The following is a 19,026-nucleotide window of genomic DNA, read 5'->3' on the forward strand; positions in this document are numbered from 1 at the left end:
ACAGGAAAAAAAACCCAAGCAAAACAAAACCCAAAACAACAAACTACTGAGTTTAAATAATATTTCAGGGTTATTTTAGCTGTCAAGTATGGTCTCAGCAGAGAATATTGTACTGTTCTGTCAGGACTTAGTGCTGTTTAGTCATCTCCCATCCACGCTGCCCATCGGTCCTGTGGCACAGCCTGAGGAGCCTGTGGGTTTATTTTCACTGCTGAAACAACCTGGGCTCACAAGTCTCTGTTCAGGGTCTTCCACTGTGATATGTCCTCCCTATCCAAGTTTTCGCAGAGAAGGTGTTGAAACCTCCTGTGACAGTGCCTTACTGGCATGCACCCTTCCCTGCAGACAGCAGATTTTTTTGTGGTCCCAAGATAATAATTTGGGCAGGCCAATGGAGATGGACTGGCCAGATGTGAAGTAAGGTCCAAATAGCAGATAATGGACTTCATTGTTGCTGAACTGACGTTCCTAAAATAATCCACATAAGGCAGTGAAATACCACAACACAGAAGATTTTGTTTCCTTCTTCCTGACTTACACATCCAATAACGAGGGACAGTTCAGAATCTGGTCACCATCTTTCCTGGGAAAATGACTGATGACTGGGAAATTAATTCTTCAAAGTAACTTTGAAAGCCTCAGCCAAACTGTCCCAAGTTTCTAAAAGCTGGCTGTTAGTATGGAAGAAGTTAAGGGATTGCAAACCCTTCCAAATTCCCTGGATTTTAGTGGGAGTGCTTACCGCTGGAGCTGGAATTTCAGTGTTTGTAAAATGCATTTAAGAGAATAATAAAAAAGAAAATATGCAGAATTCTAATTAACTGACCATTTAGAAAATCATAGTGTTTCTCATCAGTCTGTATGAAATAACCACCCTGATGATTAAAAACCCTAACATTTATGCAGTTCTCTGACTAATTCCCCCAGCACATGCAAACAAAATTCAATTAAAGACTACTACAATATTAACAAATATCTAATCAACAAATCTCAAGGGCTGTAGTCTTATCACATTAGTTGTGAAAACCTTTTACATAACTTGCATAATTTAAATATTTACAAATATAAACTTTCTTGTCTTATCAAAAATAGTTCTTTGCACAATTAAACAACAGTAATCCTTTCACATGATGCTTTTTAACCCAGGCATTAAATCACTGCATAAAAATAAACAACCTTTCACAGATGTAAAATAAAATTAGGCCGACATATGGAGAAAGTGTTATCATTAACAGTTTAAATATTTTAGTGGTGTGAGCCAATCCATAAATTATGTTGTGCACTGAACTTACTGAGGATGCAACCTAATGAAAAATTCTAGCTGCTGATTCTATAAAGAAAATCTGTTTTAAAAAATCCTTTCCTTTATGGCAGATTCCTTTGGGCTAAATCTCATGTGGTTAATTTTGATAATGACAGTGAACCAGCAGTGAGGTGGTTGAATGTGGCAGGTTATTGCATAGAATTCAAGAGTGGGGTGACAACCAGCTGACTCACAAGATGTGTGCTCAGATCCTCAGGAAATGCCTGCAGAGGGTTTTATTTCCTTCAAATATCAAACTGTGTTTCTGTCCCTTCTCAGACCTGTCCCTTGTGTGTTTGAAGGACAACCTGTTAAAAATCCTGGGGTTGCTGTCTGGTACCCCATTCACATTCAACAATCTGTGCTCCTGCCTCTCTCCTCTGGGCACAGCTTGACCCTCCTTTTCCAGGCAGACACTGCTGAGCTCTCTGCAGTCACACACACCCCATTTTGCAGAAGGCAGTTTTCTGAAGGGCTGCAAAGCAAATGCTTCGTGGCCAACAGCTGAACTCTTTCCCTATCTTTGTGGGTTTTTCTCAAGTCTGCAGAAATGAACTATCTAGTGGATCCATCTAGTCCCAGTTTTAAAAGCACAGACACAAGGACTATGTCTAATGTGTTTTACAAAGTCTCTTAACTCTTCAGTCTCTGAGACCTTGAGATTTCTCCACTGTGCCTACCCACCACACGGATCTTCAGGACATCGTGTCTATTAAATACTTGAAAAGTTTAGCACCCGTCTCTGCTCATGGAGTAACCTGTTCAAATGTGTCATCAGGAGTCCTTTTTGCTGTGTAAGCTGTCCCTGCACGCAGCCTGATGTTTACCCAGCTGTCCTTTCAGCCGAGGCATGCTTGGACGCCCCACGGTCTGGCAGTACCTGTTCCCCGCGCTGCCGACCCCTCTGCGATCCCCATGGTGCCGGTGATGGCAGCCCCCGCGGCAGGGCAGCTGTGCACACACAGCCCGGCTGCTTGGGCCTCCTTCCCTGTCCTTCCCTCACTTGCAGGTGTGCACGTCGGTCATGGTCTCGCACCTCCTGCAGCGCACGTAGCAGCACCAGACGAACTTGCACTCGCACCTTTCCACGTGCCGCACCACGTGCGTGTTGTAGCCGCGCCCGCAGCACAGCAGGTTACAGCCCTCGGGCCCCTGCGAGGTGCGGTTGCATTCCCTGCCCTGAGTTCCAGGGATCCCCAGTTTTTGGTCCTCCACACAGTAATTGGGTGATTTGTTCACGTACAGCAGGTCCTCTTTCCCAATTGGTATTTTCCTCTGGCTCTTCTCTTTCCTGCGTAGCTTTTTTTTCAGTCTGTCTGATATCTGTATGCTGTTTTCATACTTCTCCTTTAAAAACCGGCCAATCTTTTCAAAGGATGACATGGTTTTCCAACAAGTTTTCACAGCACAGGACCCAGAAACACCGTGACAGCGGCAATCCACAGACATCAGCTTTGCTACAGCCTGAAAGCAAAGGAAGAACAACATTTGGATATGTGGGCTTTCATTCATCAGGAACGCTGCCTGACATCAGTACCACAGAGGTCTCAAAGTATTTAATATTACAGCTGCCACTGCCATTTCCATAACAGGGAAGTCAGAGCACGTGATAGGAACCAGGTTTCCAGCCCTGGAACCCCACTATGAGAGGCATGATCTTCAGACTTGCTCTTCATTTGCAGTTTGCAATGGCCATAATGTAGCAATATTGATCACAACAGTGAAAGCTGTGATTTCTGTATGGCTTTTCATTCTGGAGGATCCTAAATACCTGAATTACATGTCCTGTGTTGCTCCTCCCACTGCTGGAATGCAAAAGGCTCTCATGGGCAAAAGGGCCAAGTGGGGAATAGCAGAAGGGGAAAGCAAGGATAGGGCAGGTCATGGCACCTTTCCTATTTTGGATGGGCGAGTAAGTTATATTGCCTTTTAAGGGTACTTTACAGCTACCATGAAGACCACTAAACATTCACAACCCTGTTTGTAACTAAGGCCACAGGAATGGCTGAAGTCACACAGCAGTGCCTGGGCAACCAGTGTGGCTCAGCACCCAAAGCAGCACAGGAGAAGGCACCTCAGGGCAAACTGAAGAGCAGGAAGGTGCCCACATCTCCAAGCTTCACAGAAAGCCTGTCAAAAGAGCCACCATGACTTTGCAGAGGTGCCTTTGGCTCAGGTAATCTGCAGTAAACCTCAGGTGCTTCTCACTTATAGTCTTAAGCCCCGTTCTTTTAATTTAGACATAACTAGTTCTAGTACGAGTTCCTAGTGTTTCCAGTTTCATAATGGCTCTATTTAACACAACTAGGTAGTTGCACTCATATTACTTTTATAACTGTCAATGTTTTAGCAAGGTTTCCACAATTATTGCCAACACTTAAATTCTTGCCAACAATTAAATACTTAAATACTTAGATGAGTTATTTTTCCATGCCCATGCAGAAGCAAGGGCTGGGCTGAACAGTAACTGTCTGACCAACAATGGGAATCTGAAACCTGTGTTAAGCTTTTTGTAACACATAACAATTTTGGCTCAGTTTATAGGATATCAAGCCTCAAATAACTGGAATCTGTAAACAAGCAGTAACTTCCTTTATCTCATATCCTTATATTGAGATTGATTCAAACACTCAGGAGACAATCAATACAATACTTCCTTCTCTAACATCTAACAGTCATCATATAAAATCATACAATTAGCCTTGTGACAACCCTCACATTAGAGTTTGAAAAAGGCACTGAAAAATCACACATGTACAGATGTAGTACCAGATATCATAACTTTTGGTTATAAAACTTTTGTTTTATATTTGCATTAATGTACCTTTTGCAGCCATCCTGTAGACTCATAAGGGCCATTGGTTAGTAGTGTGGAAAGCCCACATTGCCGTCTTCCCTTTTACTAACCTTCCCCCCCATATTTAATTCCCACAATCAGAGCCATTGGGAAATATAACTGTAAGTGTGGATTTTAAATTAACTCATAGTAAGTTTGTCTTGAAACTTCTCATGCATCAAAGCCAATGCATATTGAAATTAATCCTCTTTGAAGGAACTGCTTTTACCAAAACAGGCGGGAAAATAAAGAAATCAACATCCCAGCTACATGGTGTTTATTACATTTCATCCTAAGCCTTTGCTTATCCCTTAGCCTCCACATATACTATATACTAGCTGCTGTCAGTCTACGTCTTTCTGAAACTGAATTTAAAAAAACCCCAGAAGATAAATCTAACATCCTCCTCTGGTTACCTCTGAGAAAGTAGTTTCATTTGTGCCAGTTCCTAAGCCTTGATTCTGCAGTGAGGTCTGAAATGCTACCAAGCCCCTCTGGCCCTCTGCAGGACCAGAAAAAACTCGAGTCCCAGACTCCATGTTGGTAGCTCAGGCAGCACAAATGCCATCCTCAAGATTCCAAAACCAGTCAAGGCATACAGCAAATCAAAGGAGCTATTTGTATTTTATGTGCTAAACTGGGACTTTTCATCATGGTGGCTGTGGTCACTGAAGTTTGGGGCGAGTCCAGCATGGCTACTCCATTGATTTCTCTGGGCATTGAGGACTCCTGGCACATTCTGCCCCAAAGGTGTTGACTCAGTCTTGAGCTGGCATTTGCATAAAACTCTACACACATTTCAAGGAAACACACAACCAAAGTATTTGCTTGGAGTCACATCTTCAGTGAATAAACAGGAATGATTTGTAATTGGAGGTTACTATGGAAGCCAAATATACAAGGCATTAACAAAAAACATTGGCAAGAAAGAGCAGGCACATGCCCTGACCTAGAACCTGGCCAAGAGGTACTCCTGCACAGGAAATACTTCCACATGCTGTGGGCTGCTTTTGCAACTGGAGATTTTTCTGCACTACTAGAAGAAATAAGAATATTGCAACAAGCAAATTCTCACCCATGAGCACACACAGACTCTTTTAGAGGCAAATCAGCTGCTAGTTAATACTGGTAGATACTTACCATCCCTTCTACACAGACTAGTTTCTCTTTAATAGACAGACTTGACCTTGCTCATACCTCAAGAATCAGTCAATAACAAAATCACTGCGTAATCAGAATATGATTCATTAAGATGTAAGAGAGATTGGGGCAGATGAAAATTTAAAATACAAGGACACAGATGACCTAATAAAATGTGAATATCAAACACAATATCAAAACAAAAATTTTACACACAACTTAAAAATAGAGAGGATTTAATAGCATTTTCCAACTCTGAATGATAAGTTATTTTTGTCAACTAGAATTTCAAAGTAGTTTTAAATCATATTGTGCTACTAGATTTGTTAGGTTACAGATGTAATCATCATTTTCTCTGCAGTATGATAAGGTACTCATTAAGGGCAGAAGGATCCAGAAATGTCAGGGGAAGCTCTGGACATGCCTGCTAGATGCTACGGGCCACGAGGGCAAGTAGCCCAGCAGATGACACTCAGAGTCTTTCTCTGAGGATGAATTAAACAAAAGTAGAGGGAGACAGATTTCAAAACAGGAGCAGAAATTGATGTTAAACTCCAAGACTGATATCAAAATAAAAATGTGGCATACATTAGCAGTGTATGAATGAACAGATGAATGAAAGAAACACAAATGTGATTCAGTGTCTTGCTTCCCAGCTGCTAGGATGGGAAAATTTTAAGCCTGAACTCCAATATACTTTAAGTTGCCCGCACAGGGAGGTGACATTTTGCTTTGCCTGATCACAGAACGTGCTACTGCATCTCAGTCTGTCATGTGAACTTCAATGAAAAAGCTCCCATAATTGAACATCTGTCAAAATTTATGGATTAGGCATTTCCTGGTGGTGCAAGCAAACCTGAGATTGTACCTATAGAGCCAACATGGCCTTCAGGTGGGACACAGCTGCAGCACACCCCTGTGCCTCAGCAGTGCACAGTGACTGAAGAGAGAGGTGCTGGGACCACGACCTCCAGACTACACAACCAGTGCTCTGTTTCACATTTTGGGTTCATATGGTGAATCTGTTCAGTTATTCATGAACTAGTGAGAGGATTCTCCATATGAAACAAAATTCCATGGGGAGCCTCAGAGGAGCACTGTTACAGAATCCTAGTGGATGGATGTGTCATTCTGAGCCAGCTGGGACAGGCTTTCTTAGGTGGGTTGAGAACGGACTGATAGCTCGTGAGAAATGAGCAGGGTGGTGACTGAGCTGGGTCCACCAGCCTTGTGGTGAGCCACAGGCACATCTGAGCAGTTCCTCCTGCCCCTACTGCCACTCAGCCTTGGTGGTACAAGAGCACAGGGCCAAGTGATGAACAAGGATGAACACTGCTCTTTTTTAAAATTAAACCTGAGAGAAAGATCACTTTTAAACTGCCTTCCTTTCACTGATCCAGTGCAATTAACGGAGGGAGCAGCACAGGGGGGGAATCTGTGGCTAGAACAGACAGATGGGGAAGAAAGCAGAGATTGATTTGCAGCAGAGTGTCAATGGAATCACAGTTTGCACACCCTTTAATGCCAGTTAATGCTTAACACATCCAAGCTGAGCTTTCTGTTTGCAGGCACTGCTCTCAGCTGTGATACAAGGACTGCCAGTACTTGTTTTGTCACAGGAAGCAATGCCTGTAACCAAATGTCCCAATTTCAGACACTGGTAGAACTAACATGATTATTCAGGAAGACAAGCACATGTCCTACCAGAGGTGCATCACTTAAGAACAGTTCCAAACTTGGTGAGTCTCTTCCCAATCCACAAGCATCAGTAAAAACAAACTCTCCAAACAAGTCCCACATCAAATAAATTTCCACAAGTGGAAAAGTGAGCAGAATTTTTCCAGCAGTAAAATAATACTAATACAGTGATAGTGAATCCATATTCCCTGACTCCCCACATCCTTTTGTTTAAGGAGCAGAAGAGCCCAAGTCACGTTTGCACACCTGAGTATTGCCGTTCAAAGGGATGATGAATGTTTATCTTGTAGCAGACTAAGGATGCAATCTAAACCTATTGAGAGTTGGATTAGTGGACAACTCAAAAGACACACAGTTTTAAAATTTTTCTATGTTGATATCATAACTATGAGATGTAGAAGTATAAAATAACATTTTGTACTGAAATAGGAGAGAAATAAGAAAATTCTGCACATACCAGTTCTCTCACTAACTCCAAACAAACACAGAAGTACTGTCCCTGGAAGACTGTTCTTGCAAGACACCAAACCAGGAACATGATAATATTTATTACAAAAGGTCATAAGATATCAAAGCATCCTTCTTGTAAGCCCCAAAACATGAAGGCCAACATTTTTCAGCATCTCCTAGTTATGACTTGAAAATACAAAAATGAAGGGTTATGCTAAACTTCAGATAATATTGCTGCTAGGAATCCCAAATACTAACAAAAGACATTCTTTTTCATTCTGGAGAGTGATCAAAATATTTGCTTTATCCTACATTTTGCCAATAAATTACAAAACATTTATGCATGGAAGCTGACTATATATATTTCTTCCTTAACTATCTCACTCTACAAATATGATAAACAACTCTTTGCTCTTTCCTTAAGGAAATAATAATTTAATCTTCTGCTCCTCTTATTAACATCTCCTACTACAAGATACCCATCACCTTTCCTTGGAGATGATTTAGCTGAGTGACATTTAATTAAGCTCATAGCTTTTAGATCTCAGCTTTTACTTAGGTTTAGAGTTTGCTTCAGCTACTTCAGTTACAAAAAGGATCACCTGGAATCATGGAATGGTTTCAGGCTGGAAGGAACCTGAAAGATTTTCTCCTTTTCCACCTACATAGCTTAAATGAAATAACACATGTTACCTGTAAAGATTACTTCAAATTAAAGTAATTTTCAATTATACCACCATGGCTCTTATGATGGCTTACTATGCCTATTCCTTCTCTATGGCAGATAGAAAGTTGATTACAGTAAAACTCACTGATGCCTCTTCCAGCTACAGGAAATTTTGGAGTCACAATGGAGTCCACCAGTGTGTGTAGCCAAAACCAGAGGTTTTCCCTTTCTTTTTTTTCCCTTTAGTTAAAGCTGTGCCACTGAGCAGAACAGATTTAAAGTGGGCCCAGAGAGAGCCATTAAAGATGAAATCTCCAAGGTAAAGCAGAGAAAGTAATTTTAAAGGAAAAATAATACAAATCTCTGTCATTCCAGATGAAAGTTCCAAGTACTAGATTACAGGCTCACATCCCCCTGTATCGGCTATTGCTGCTCCCATGTTGCATCCTCTCCAGAACAGGAAGGAAAATCCAATGTCACACACCCAAACTCACAGTTTTCCTCAGCAACCCTAGGCTGGAAGTTCTTTGGACTGAAAAAAGCCATCCAAAATCAGTCTCCTTTCATTTCTTTGAGGCATGTCCTAACCAATGAGCTGCTTTGAAGGTGTCATTTTTTTAAAGGAAATATTAACTCTTGATTTCTCCTCTGAACAATGTTAAACTTACACTCTTAGGTGTGGACTGCAGACTGCAGATGAGCAATGAGGCTCTGTGTCCAGCTGGCCTTCTCATTCAGGATTAGAGAGAATTATAAATGCAGGTCATGATAATACCAGAATAATCAGTGACAAAAATCATATCATATTATGACGAAAACAGGAATATTTCAAGTTTGTAACTGAATATCAGCTATCTAATTAAGAGAAATTTACTATTTAAGCACTTCAGATCTATTATTTATTTTGTGGATTTTATTTTAACATACAGAAATTAGTTGGTTAAAACCAGCTCTGATTCTGAGTTTCCACATGTTCCTTTGGTGATGTTACTGCTGTTCTTGCCACTGGCCCCATGAATACCTGCAGCCAAGGCCCCACCTCCCTTGGCTGATGTCACTTTGCCCACGAAGGTGATGGAGCGGTGCTGCTGCCACACCCGAATGACACCTACCTGCCTGCCAGCCTCGTTGTTGTGCAGGTTCATCGCCACCAGCCCGCTCCCGCTCCTGCCCGTCGCGTTCTTGAAAGGCGCGTCCAGGAACTTTCTGCTGAGGGACATTCCGTAGTGGATGTCGTCCGAGCAGCCGCCCCAGTGCCAGCCCTCGCTGGCCGAGCCGCCGTGCCGCAGGGTGACATCGCAGGAGCACTCGGTCACGTTGCCCGCGCTGCAGGAGCGCGTCACCGAGTGCACCAGCCCCGCCGCCGTCACCGCCGAGACGAACGCCGTCTCCTTCGTGCCTGCACAGGAGGCGTGCAAACGTCACTCCAGAACTGCCTCTGCTCACCTTCCTGGCACCCACGGCACAAAAGAGAGATCCCCAAACCTCAAACTGAGCACTCACCCCATAATGGGATCCCCAAACCGACCCCAAACCCCACACTAGGACCCCAAACTGACCCCACACAGGCTACAGAAAGTGACTTTACAAGCCAGATGAAAAGATTATTAAAAGGGAACAGTTACAAGTTTAAAGTCATGACAGCTTGGTCTGCAGTGTGGACTTGTTCAAAGCAGTGGATGTTCATACCCCAAAACCTCTTCATACCCCAGGACCTCTTCATATGGCCATACTATTAATGATGCTGTTTCTCAGTACCGGAACCCTGCGAATTTTGGTAACTTCTTTCTAAATCTAATTAGGAATTTTATATGCCACAGAAATTTTCAAGCCAAATAATAAATGAAGAATCAAACTCCAAACGAACCGCATTCCAAACCCCTTACTCTCCACTCTGCTTTTCACTATTCATATTGATTTGAAGAAGGAAAGGCCAGTCTAAATCTCAGAGAAGCTGTCATGATCCCAGGTTACTTTGGTACAGGACCAAAACTTACCTCATGCTAAATTTAGCAAACACTGATGTTCTCCTAATTCACAAAGGTTGCAGAGTCCCAAAAGTCTTAAACGAGGCAGAAATCAGCACAAAGATATTTAGCCCATGTGCTTTTCCTAGAAAAAGCTGGCCATGGGAAAGACAGCAGCATGAAAGGCCTTTACTTGTTAGACTGGATTCTTAGACCAGCCCCATTCTCTGAAACTTCTGGCACAATGTTGCACCCAGCCACATTTAACACATTACTGTGTTAAGTATGGCATACTCTAAGCAAATTGAATATCATTGAGTGGTCAATAAATGTAGCTGAAATTTTACTGAAATGCGCCAATTTTCACCGTCATGAAAATTATTTATTTCCAGTCTCCAATGTTTCTGCTGGAAAATTCCTGTTTGTTTCTCCTGTTTGTATTAGTCTGTGATGCTGGTACCATCATAAAAAGCTTCCACAGTACACACTAGTGAAGGTGTGTGGGTGAACAGTGGCACTCATTTATGGTCTTCAGGGACAGTCCTCCCTGTTAAACAGAAGGGCTAACACACATATGGGGAAAACTCCCATTTTCTTTTTTTCCCCTTTTCTTTTTGGAATAAGCATCGCTTTTTATTCCTCACTTTATGTTTTCATGGTTAAAACGTGGGGGTTTTACACTGCTTTAGTACAAAGTGAAGATTGCAATACTTAAAAGTACATAGTGAAGTACCACAATACTTTAAAACCCATCCATCACACAATCAGTGACGAGGGAGCTAAAAAAAAAAAGTTGCAGGATCCTTGCAACTTGCAGAAAAGCTTTGATGTGACATTTGATACAAAAACGTCATCCTTGTTTCAGTGGAATTTCCAGCAATTTCATAATTATTTTATCCAAAAAAAAAGCATCTTTGGTTTCACTGTGCTGATCAATATCACATAACTGAGCACATATTATATATTTTAAAGCATTTCACATTGTATATAGTGCCCTGAGCAGACATTTTTGCCTGCAAGTGACCTTTCTGAAATGATATGTCATAAGCCCACTTAACTAACTGAGACACAAGGGGATAAACCCAACATAAGTCTGAGACCAACAGTATTTCAATATAGTTAAGTGGATCTATCTACGGGCAGTGTCATCCACGGACACTGAAAATTACAAGAAGCAACAACAGCGTGGCAAAACAAGCCCAGGTTTGGCCTGCTCGATGCATTTCGTGTACCTGCGGTTCCTCCCGGGACGGCGGCGGGGACCGCCCGCCCCGGCTCTGCCCGGCTCTGCCGACGGGACGCACGGACGGTCCCCGCCGCCGCCCCGCGGGCTCCTGGCCGCGCAAACCCGTTCAGTTTACGCTGCTAAAGCATTGGAATTGGAACTGGGGCCCCGGCCCCCGCCCCGCCGTGCGGGCAGCGGTCCCTCGGGGCGGTCGCTCAGTCACTCACCGCTGCTGAGCTGCTGCCCGAGGGCGGCAGGGGCGGCGGTGCCGCGGCGGGCGGCGGGCGGCGAGCGGCAGTCCCAGCGCTCGTGTCGGAACTGGCTGCGGCACTCCTGGAGGCCCAGGCGCGCTCCCTCCCGGATCGCGGGCATCAGCTCCGGCTTCTGCTCGCACAGGTCCTGCTGCCGGCGGCTCAGCGGAGGGCTGGCGCAGCCCGGCTTCTCGGGCCCGCCGGCGGCGGCGATGCCCAGCCACCTGCGGAAGCAGCCGCCCGTCAGCGCCGGGCCCCGACGGACGCGAGGGGACGGGCTCCGCGCAGCCCTCCCACCCCGAGCCCCGGCTACTCACATCCAGGTGCTGCCGGCGGCGGGGCAGAGGGCGAGCAGCAGCGCTGCCCGCAGCAGGCACGGTCCGAGGGGAGCCCCGCGCCCCATGGCAGCCGCATCCAGCCCCGCCGCGCTGCCGCCCCTGCCCGCGGCCCGCTCCGGGCAGCAGGGACCGAGGGGGACCGTACCAAGGGGCACCCCCCTACTCGGGTTTCTCCCCCTCCAGGGACAGGGGACAGCTGGCGCGGCGAGCCCGGGCCGTCGGACGGCCCTCCTTGGGTGGCTGGGCTGGCAGGGAGGGCGGCAGGAGGGGACACATCGGGAGCGCTCGGTTCCCGTCAAGGTGAGAAAGTTGGGACTGATGTTTTCCCCGGCTCCTTCCCCGGCTGTGCCTCCCCGCCCGTGCATTGGCCGCCCGGGGGCCGGGGCGGGGCGGGGGCGCGGCGGGGGCTCCGCTGCACAAAGCGCGGCCCCGCACGGCCCCGCTGCACAAAGCACGGCCCCGCACGGCTCCGCACGGCCCCGCTGCACAAAGCACGGCCCCGCTGCACAAAGCACGGCCCCGCTCGGCCCCGCACGGCCCTGCTCGGCCGCGCCTCTGCGGTGCTGCCTCTTGGGCTGTGAGGCGCTCAGAGCGAGCGGTGTAGCGGGGTCCGGGCGCGGCGGAGCGGAACTGAGGGCAAAGGAACCCGTAGGTCTGCAGTGATTTAATCCACAGAAATGAGAGAGATGTTAATACATCGTAACACTCCCTACACTTTTTATTCCAATTTTCATTGGAATTCCAATTCCAATGCTTTAGCAGTGTAAACTGAGTCAGCATCAGTATTCATTAGGACAGCATTTGTTCATTCCTGTTAACTTCAGTGAGACAGTCTTATCAACTGCTACCTGGATTGCTAGTCCTTAGTTACACATTAAAAGCCAATGAGTCAGCTAGCACCTGATGGAGAGCTGGTGTTGGCACTCTGGACTTTCAAGTCCTCTTTGATCACTATATATTGCTGCTTCCTTCTGTGTAAGCAAAACACCTGCACTAAAAATAATCTGGATAAAATGACAGATCTGTAAAACTTTGATTTGACACAGTTGTAAATTAGTGAAATAGCTCCTGTGGACTGACAACAGCTCCAAGTGAAGAACACAATAAATCATCTCAATGACAAATGAACACTTTTATGAGTACAACATCTTGGGAAATAATCACGTAGATGTGCTGTTTTCCCTTGCCTCTTTCCCCCCATGAACGTGCAGAGATGTTTTAAGAGCACAGTCTGTGGTCTATTTAGATCTAGAGAATGATGCCTCCTTCCCACTTCATGCTTATGTATCTGCTCTCAAAGTGTCTCCAAAGCATCATCCACTCTGGGCAGATTGCTCATGACCCCACTAGTTATTTAAACTTTTCAATATAACTTATTTTCTCTGTTCTGAATTTTAGTCTAGAGAACATCTGCTTGTGGTTGCGGAGGAACTTAGACCAGAGTGAGGGACATTGGAAAACAGGGAACCAGCCATGAAACAGGCCTGAACCAGCCAAAATGCGTGGGCTGTGTCAGAGAATTATCTAATTATTCCAGGACACATGGTTCATTTTATCCTCTTTGCTGCTTCCTGGCTCCATCTTCTAAAGTTAATTCAGAGCCTTGGTCTAGCAGACATGGATTCCTTATGTGCTGCTTTATCTGCTCTATGAATTTGTCATCCACTCTGAAATTATTTTTTCCTGATGGTTCTTTAAACAAGTTTCTTCTCTGTGGTTGTTTGTTTGTTTTGATTTTGTTGCTGCTGTTTTTTTTTTTTAATTTATTAAAGTTATTATGGATCTTTTGCTTCTAAATACTTATATGTTATTTTTTCAATAGTAGCTACAGAATTTTATATACAAATAGCAATGTAAGATTTAGATTTTAAAAATATTGATTTCAAAAAGTCCAATCCTATTTGTAGCATTTCATATATAAATAATAAATAAATAAATTACCTTTCTGTTGGGTTCTCATGGGGATCTGATTTTTTGCTACAATCATCTTTGCCTATTTAGGGAAACCCTTTGATCACATACACTGTAGATCGTATACACTTGCAATTTGGAGGGCTGATGCTAAACAAAAAGTAATATTTATTGTAAGGGAGTTCTTGAGATCATTCGGTTCAATCTCTAGGAGTGACAGGAAACAAACTACATTTTTCCATGACCATCTGATTTAAAGTTTGGGTTACTATATGTTTGAATCCTAATCTCCCATCTGCCTTTCTTCCCATCTGTTTCCCCTACAGCCACTCCCCGTTGGCTGTCACAGCCGGATTCCCCAGCAGACCCCCATCCTCTGCCCTTCTGAGCTCCAGCTTCCTGCCTGCTCTTTACACCATCTCTCTCTTTATTCCCTCCAGCAGCACTCTCCTCCCCAGGCAGAGGCAGCACATGCAGCAGTGTTCCTGCTATCTGGAGCCCTGGGTCTGCATGCAGCTCAGTTGGCCACCAAGAGCAGAAGGGCAAACACTTTACCTTGCTCATTGTGTGCTTTGCAAATTGGCAAAGGGAAACAATTTAGAAATGCCTTGCTGATCGACCAAAATTTATTGTAATTTGTCAAATGTTTCTGAAGGCTGAAATTCTAATCAGCTGATGCTTCAGAGCCCTCTTTGCTGGAAGACCATTCACTCCACCACAGACAGCAACATGAGTAGGTTGCAGAGACAGCGAAGCAGAATCCAAGCCAAGGTCAAGTGCCAAAATTCAGTGAAAAAAACTTACTATAAATCAGGGAAGATAAATTTTAATTTCTTCTTATCTTGCTTTCTCTGGCCACGGTGGGGCCATCTGTGGCCATTCATACTAAAATGCCCATGTTTTTTTATTTTAGAAAGAAGAAAATCAAATGTTGATAAAAGGAATTATGTCCAAGCAGGTTTATATTTCCTGATGGGACATTTATTAACTTAATATTTAAGGAAAATTAATGTGATCCTGACAGGGTCAATTACATAAATACATATATGCATATATGTATATATATATGATTCACTAATACGTAAATAAATACTCTCTTGTGCAGAATCTGTGTGAATAAGCTTCACTTTACAGATAACATGCTTCAGAGATAGACCAATTGTCTTTAAAAATATAATGGCTAGTGCTTTCACTACAATCAAAGTTTGTTGTCTTATTAGATGTAAGTACATACAAAGTTAACTTCTCCTAAACAAGTCACCCCTTTGGAAAACTTTGTTCAAATTAATATTCTTCTCCTGGAACTTCTGATGCCCATCAGAGACATGAATGGGACAGAACAAACTGAATTATCCTGCCTGTACATACAACACGGTCATTATCCCCTCATCTTATAAAAAGGAACAGAGGAAAACCTATATCAGGTTATACCTTCAGCTATGGCATTTATCACGTGTGGTGACCAAGCTCAAAATCTGTCCCTCTAACACAAAAAGCACTCTCAATCCCCCTCAGTGCTTGGCTGCACGATGTGCCACCACTCTGGGAGCTGCAGACGTGCCAGGTCTTTGCACTGCAGGGACCTTGCTGACAATCCAGTGGCACCCAAGCAGAGCCATTGCACCACGGGGGTGGTGAGACAACTGCCCCTCTCTGGGAAGGGACATGAGGAGAGATGTGCAGTCCCTGGACTGCAGGGCAGGAGTCCTCGTGCTCCTAGTGCAGGGCTCCCTCACAGTGCAGCATCTCTCTGCCAGGGGATTGTCTGTAGAGAGGTCTCAGGACTTCAGTAAGGTCAGGCTGGCAGTAGAAGGGAAGTTAGGAGAGGAAAACAGAGATGCTTCTTCTGCCCTACATGGCCTTCCAAGATCCCTCTGCCCCTTGTCCAGAGGTTTAACATTATTGCTGTTATTCATGATAATATTTATACCTGAAAGTACACACTGTTGCTGATTCAGATGTAGCATGCTGAGTTCACAAATGATTGGGACAGCAATTAAAATGGGTCCAGCAGTGACCTGTTGTTAGATGGAGATCTCACAAACAGGCCTCACAAGGATGTCATGGTTCCAAAGCTACCCCTGATTATATTTATAGCTGCACAGCACAGTACACAGAACCACATTTTCTCTGTGCATGGATATATAATAAAAAAGGGAGAAGTAGCACCTGGAAGGTGAGGAAAGGGCATGCATGCTTCTCACAATCCCTTCTGTTATTGCCAAAGGATCCAGAAGAAAACTAAGCCTTCTGGAGCCCATAACTCCAGAAGTTGCTGAACCAATTGCTGAGTATATCTTCTGGCAGTCTGCATCTCCTGGCGATGTGCTGCCAGAAAGCTGGGGCTTAGCAAGAGAGGACTCAGTCTGACTGCAGAGTCTGATGTTTCCCGTGGTCACAAATCTGGAGGCAGTGTCCTGGGCTTACCAATAGTTATGTGAGTGCTTGAGAATTGCTCATTTTTGGGGGAACCCTGGAACTAGGTCTGGGTTTCTTCTGAAATGCTGTTAGCAAATTCTGTTCTCAACATGGACTGTGGGTATTTTCTAGAGTTACCCCAGGGAGATATTTTCAGCCTATCATTAAGTAAAATTCTTCAAGGGAATGCTTTAAAGGCTCCAAAGCATAATGCGAAAGATCTGGGAATAAAATCCACTTATTAATTTAGATTTCACACAGACTTTGCTCAAAGCTAAAATTAGTAGTAAAATTGTATTTGATAACAGTGCCCCTATATGGCGTCAGTGAATTCCCTGGTTGCTTTGTTGATGATGAGAAATGCTCTTGGACATAGGACATAACGAAAAAAGGAATTTTTCACTGACTTAAAGTTTGCTTAATGTTTTCTTCACACTTAAAGCAAAGCAATTTAAAATTTTTGTCTTTTGTTTTTTAGATCTTGCACATGAGATTAGAGTAGGCGCTGCTGGCTGGTGTTGCAGAACTTAAGGTAATTGTGTAGTTTGGTGAAAAGAGTAGCTCAAGTGCATGAAAGAATCCAAGTTACTTCAGTGCACAGGGGACATCTGGAGGTATTCCTTACTTAGCTTTAAATCAGACTCCCCTGAGGATGTAATACCACTGCTTTGTTGGTGTATGTGTAAGCCTCATTCAGAATTTCCTGAGATAAGCAGGATCAGGTACTGTTGTGTGTGTGCTTGTGCATGTTCCTGGTTTGCACAGAAGCAGCATACTTGCTCCCAGAGGTCACTGAATTTTGGGTATAGCACAGCTAGAGGAAGGAGGAAGAACTGCTCCCCTAGGAGCAGCGCTGTCTACAACACAATTTATATTCCCACCCCAACTGATCATTTGCATTAACACTTTCCACAGGACCCTTTCATAGATGATTTTATTACATCTCCTAACAGAGACATGACTCACATGCACAGAGCTGTTGCCATCCTGTGATTAGAGAAGTGACAATCAGGGAGTCGTTTAATTTTCTGGTGTCAGAGGGTTCATCATCATCAAATCCATGATCAGCTCCTTGGTTTCTCACTGCTAATTCAATTTCTAATGAGCTACTTGTTGTTTGAGTGAGGATAATGATAGAAACAGCAATCTACTCTGTAACTATCATAATACAAAGCTCTATTTGTTATCTTCTCATTCATCAAGGTATGGATATGAGCCTAATTTGCAAAGCCTTTGGTCCAGTGGTCAGACTACTTGCACCATACATGTGAATTTACCTACAAGGCCAGTTTTAACAGAGGAAGCTTAGGAAGAAACATGAAAGAATGATGTTGTGTCAACAACCATGGAAATAGTCCCTTTCTACCCATGGTGTGTGGTGATGGAAGAAATGGATGGCCAACTTTTTCAAGTTAAGAGCCATTCAAGTTGTAGGACAGCATTTAAAGCACTCCAAATTCAAGTTTATTACACATTTTTCCCCACCCCCAATTTCAATGATCTTTCCCATTTCAGTGCATGAATTTCATCTTTTGTGTCTCAGCATTTTTCCTTTACGTCCCCAATAATCCTTAATATGCTTCTTGCCCCATTCCCACTTAGCAATTTTTGACTGATAAAAATGAAAAGTATTAAAAAATTAAAACTGTATACAGTTACATTGTGAATAATTGCAAGAAACTCCCTAGTAAGAAAGCAATCTGTCCTTTCATAAATGTTCACTATAATGTCTAATGGTTACAGGATGCCTTGCACTTGCCTTGCACTTTTATAAGACTGTCAAAATTTTTGATTTGGTTAGATGACAGACATCTCATTCTTCTTGGAATCTGACTAAATCTTGCTAAGTCAGTGTTAGATGTTACCTGTTTCCTGAGCCACTTCCTTATTTCCTCTCCTCAGTGATCACCTTCTTCTCTTTTTCTAACAATTTTTTCCTCTTTGACTGGGCCTGGCACTGGAGTATGTGAACCCACTTAAACCTTTTAACACTGTTGTCAAAGAGAGTCTTTCAGCTTTGGAAACCTTACCCTTCTTGTATTCCTGCAGCTGTGATATTTCTCCACTGTTGCATGAGACAGGTTGGTTGTGGTTTAAAATGTGTGTAGCCATGGGCAAGATGCCAAAGTCTGGGGGTTTAGGCTGTCCCCAACTAATTGAACTCCACTAAACTGGCAAGTTATCAGAAGAGCTGGGGTTTAACATCTCAGCAAGCTTGTAGTAGCACTGATCTAAATCATGCAAAAGTTAAGGCCATGGGGATAAAAGGAAATAGTTTGAGTTGTTTTAAGATATTTTTTGCATTTATGCCTTTCCCAGTGGTGGTTTCCTATTGTGCTTATAATTCTTTATTTGAAAACTTCCTTTTACTCCTTTGTTCAGAGGTGTTTGAGCAGCTCAACAACTGCAAACACTTCCAATGACCGCCAGTGAAAATGGGGTCAGATTCTCAGCTCAGTGGAGCTTGAGAATCGAAAATTTCCTCTATTCCTGAGGAGTAGGGGAAGGACTGAGGAGACATCAGTATTCCTTAGCATGGCATGGGTAGCATGCCCAGGGATTCATGCCCAGGGATTCATCCTGGGAGTAGGGCAAGGCACCCTCCACCCCAATGCCTTTCAGGAGATGATGCAGCCAGGTAGTCTTTGCTGGAAGAGACAAGCAGGAGGTCCATGGCCCAGTATTGCCCTGGAGCATCCAGGTGATGCCAGGACTCCATAAACACCTCTGATGGAAGGGTCTGAGTGCCTCCAAAGTGCAGTGGTTAGTCCTGACTCCCAGAGTGGAGCTGGCAGTTTGTCACTCCCTCTGCCGTTCCTTAC

At 44.0% G+C, this 19,026-nt stretch overlaps 1 protein-coding gene across 1 annotated transcript; it reads right to left on the minus strand.

Annotated features, from left to right (window-relative positions):
- Positions 1-2,302: 2,302 nt before the first annotated feature.
- Positions 2,303-11,940, minus strand: WNT16 (Wnt family member 16; the record flags this gene model as incomplete). Its single annotated transcript, XM_084206264.1, has 4 exons — positions 2,303-2,767; positions 9,207-9,493; positions 11,514-11,761; positions 11,855-11,940. 4 exons carry the CDS (start codon positions 11,938-11,940, stop codon positions 2,303-2,305), a joined length of 1,086 nt encoding a protein of 361 aa, XP_084062390.1.
- Positions 11,941-19,026: the final 7,086 nt, after the last annotated feature.

Source organism: Fringilla coelebs, assembly GCF_963513975.1.
Source record: "Fringilla coelebs genome assembly, chromosome: 5".
In the NCBI taxonomy this organism is placed as follows: domain Eukaryota; kingdom Metazoa; phylum Chordata; class Aves; order Passeriformes; family Fringillidae; genus Fringilla; species Fringilla coelebs.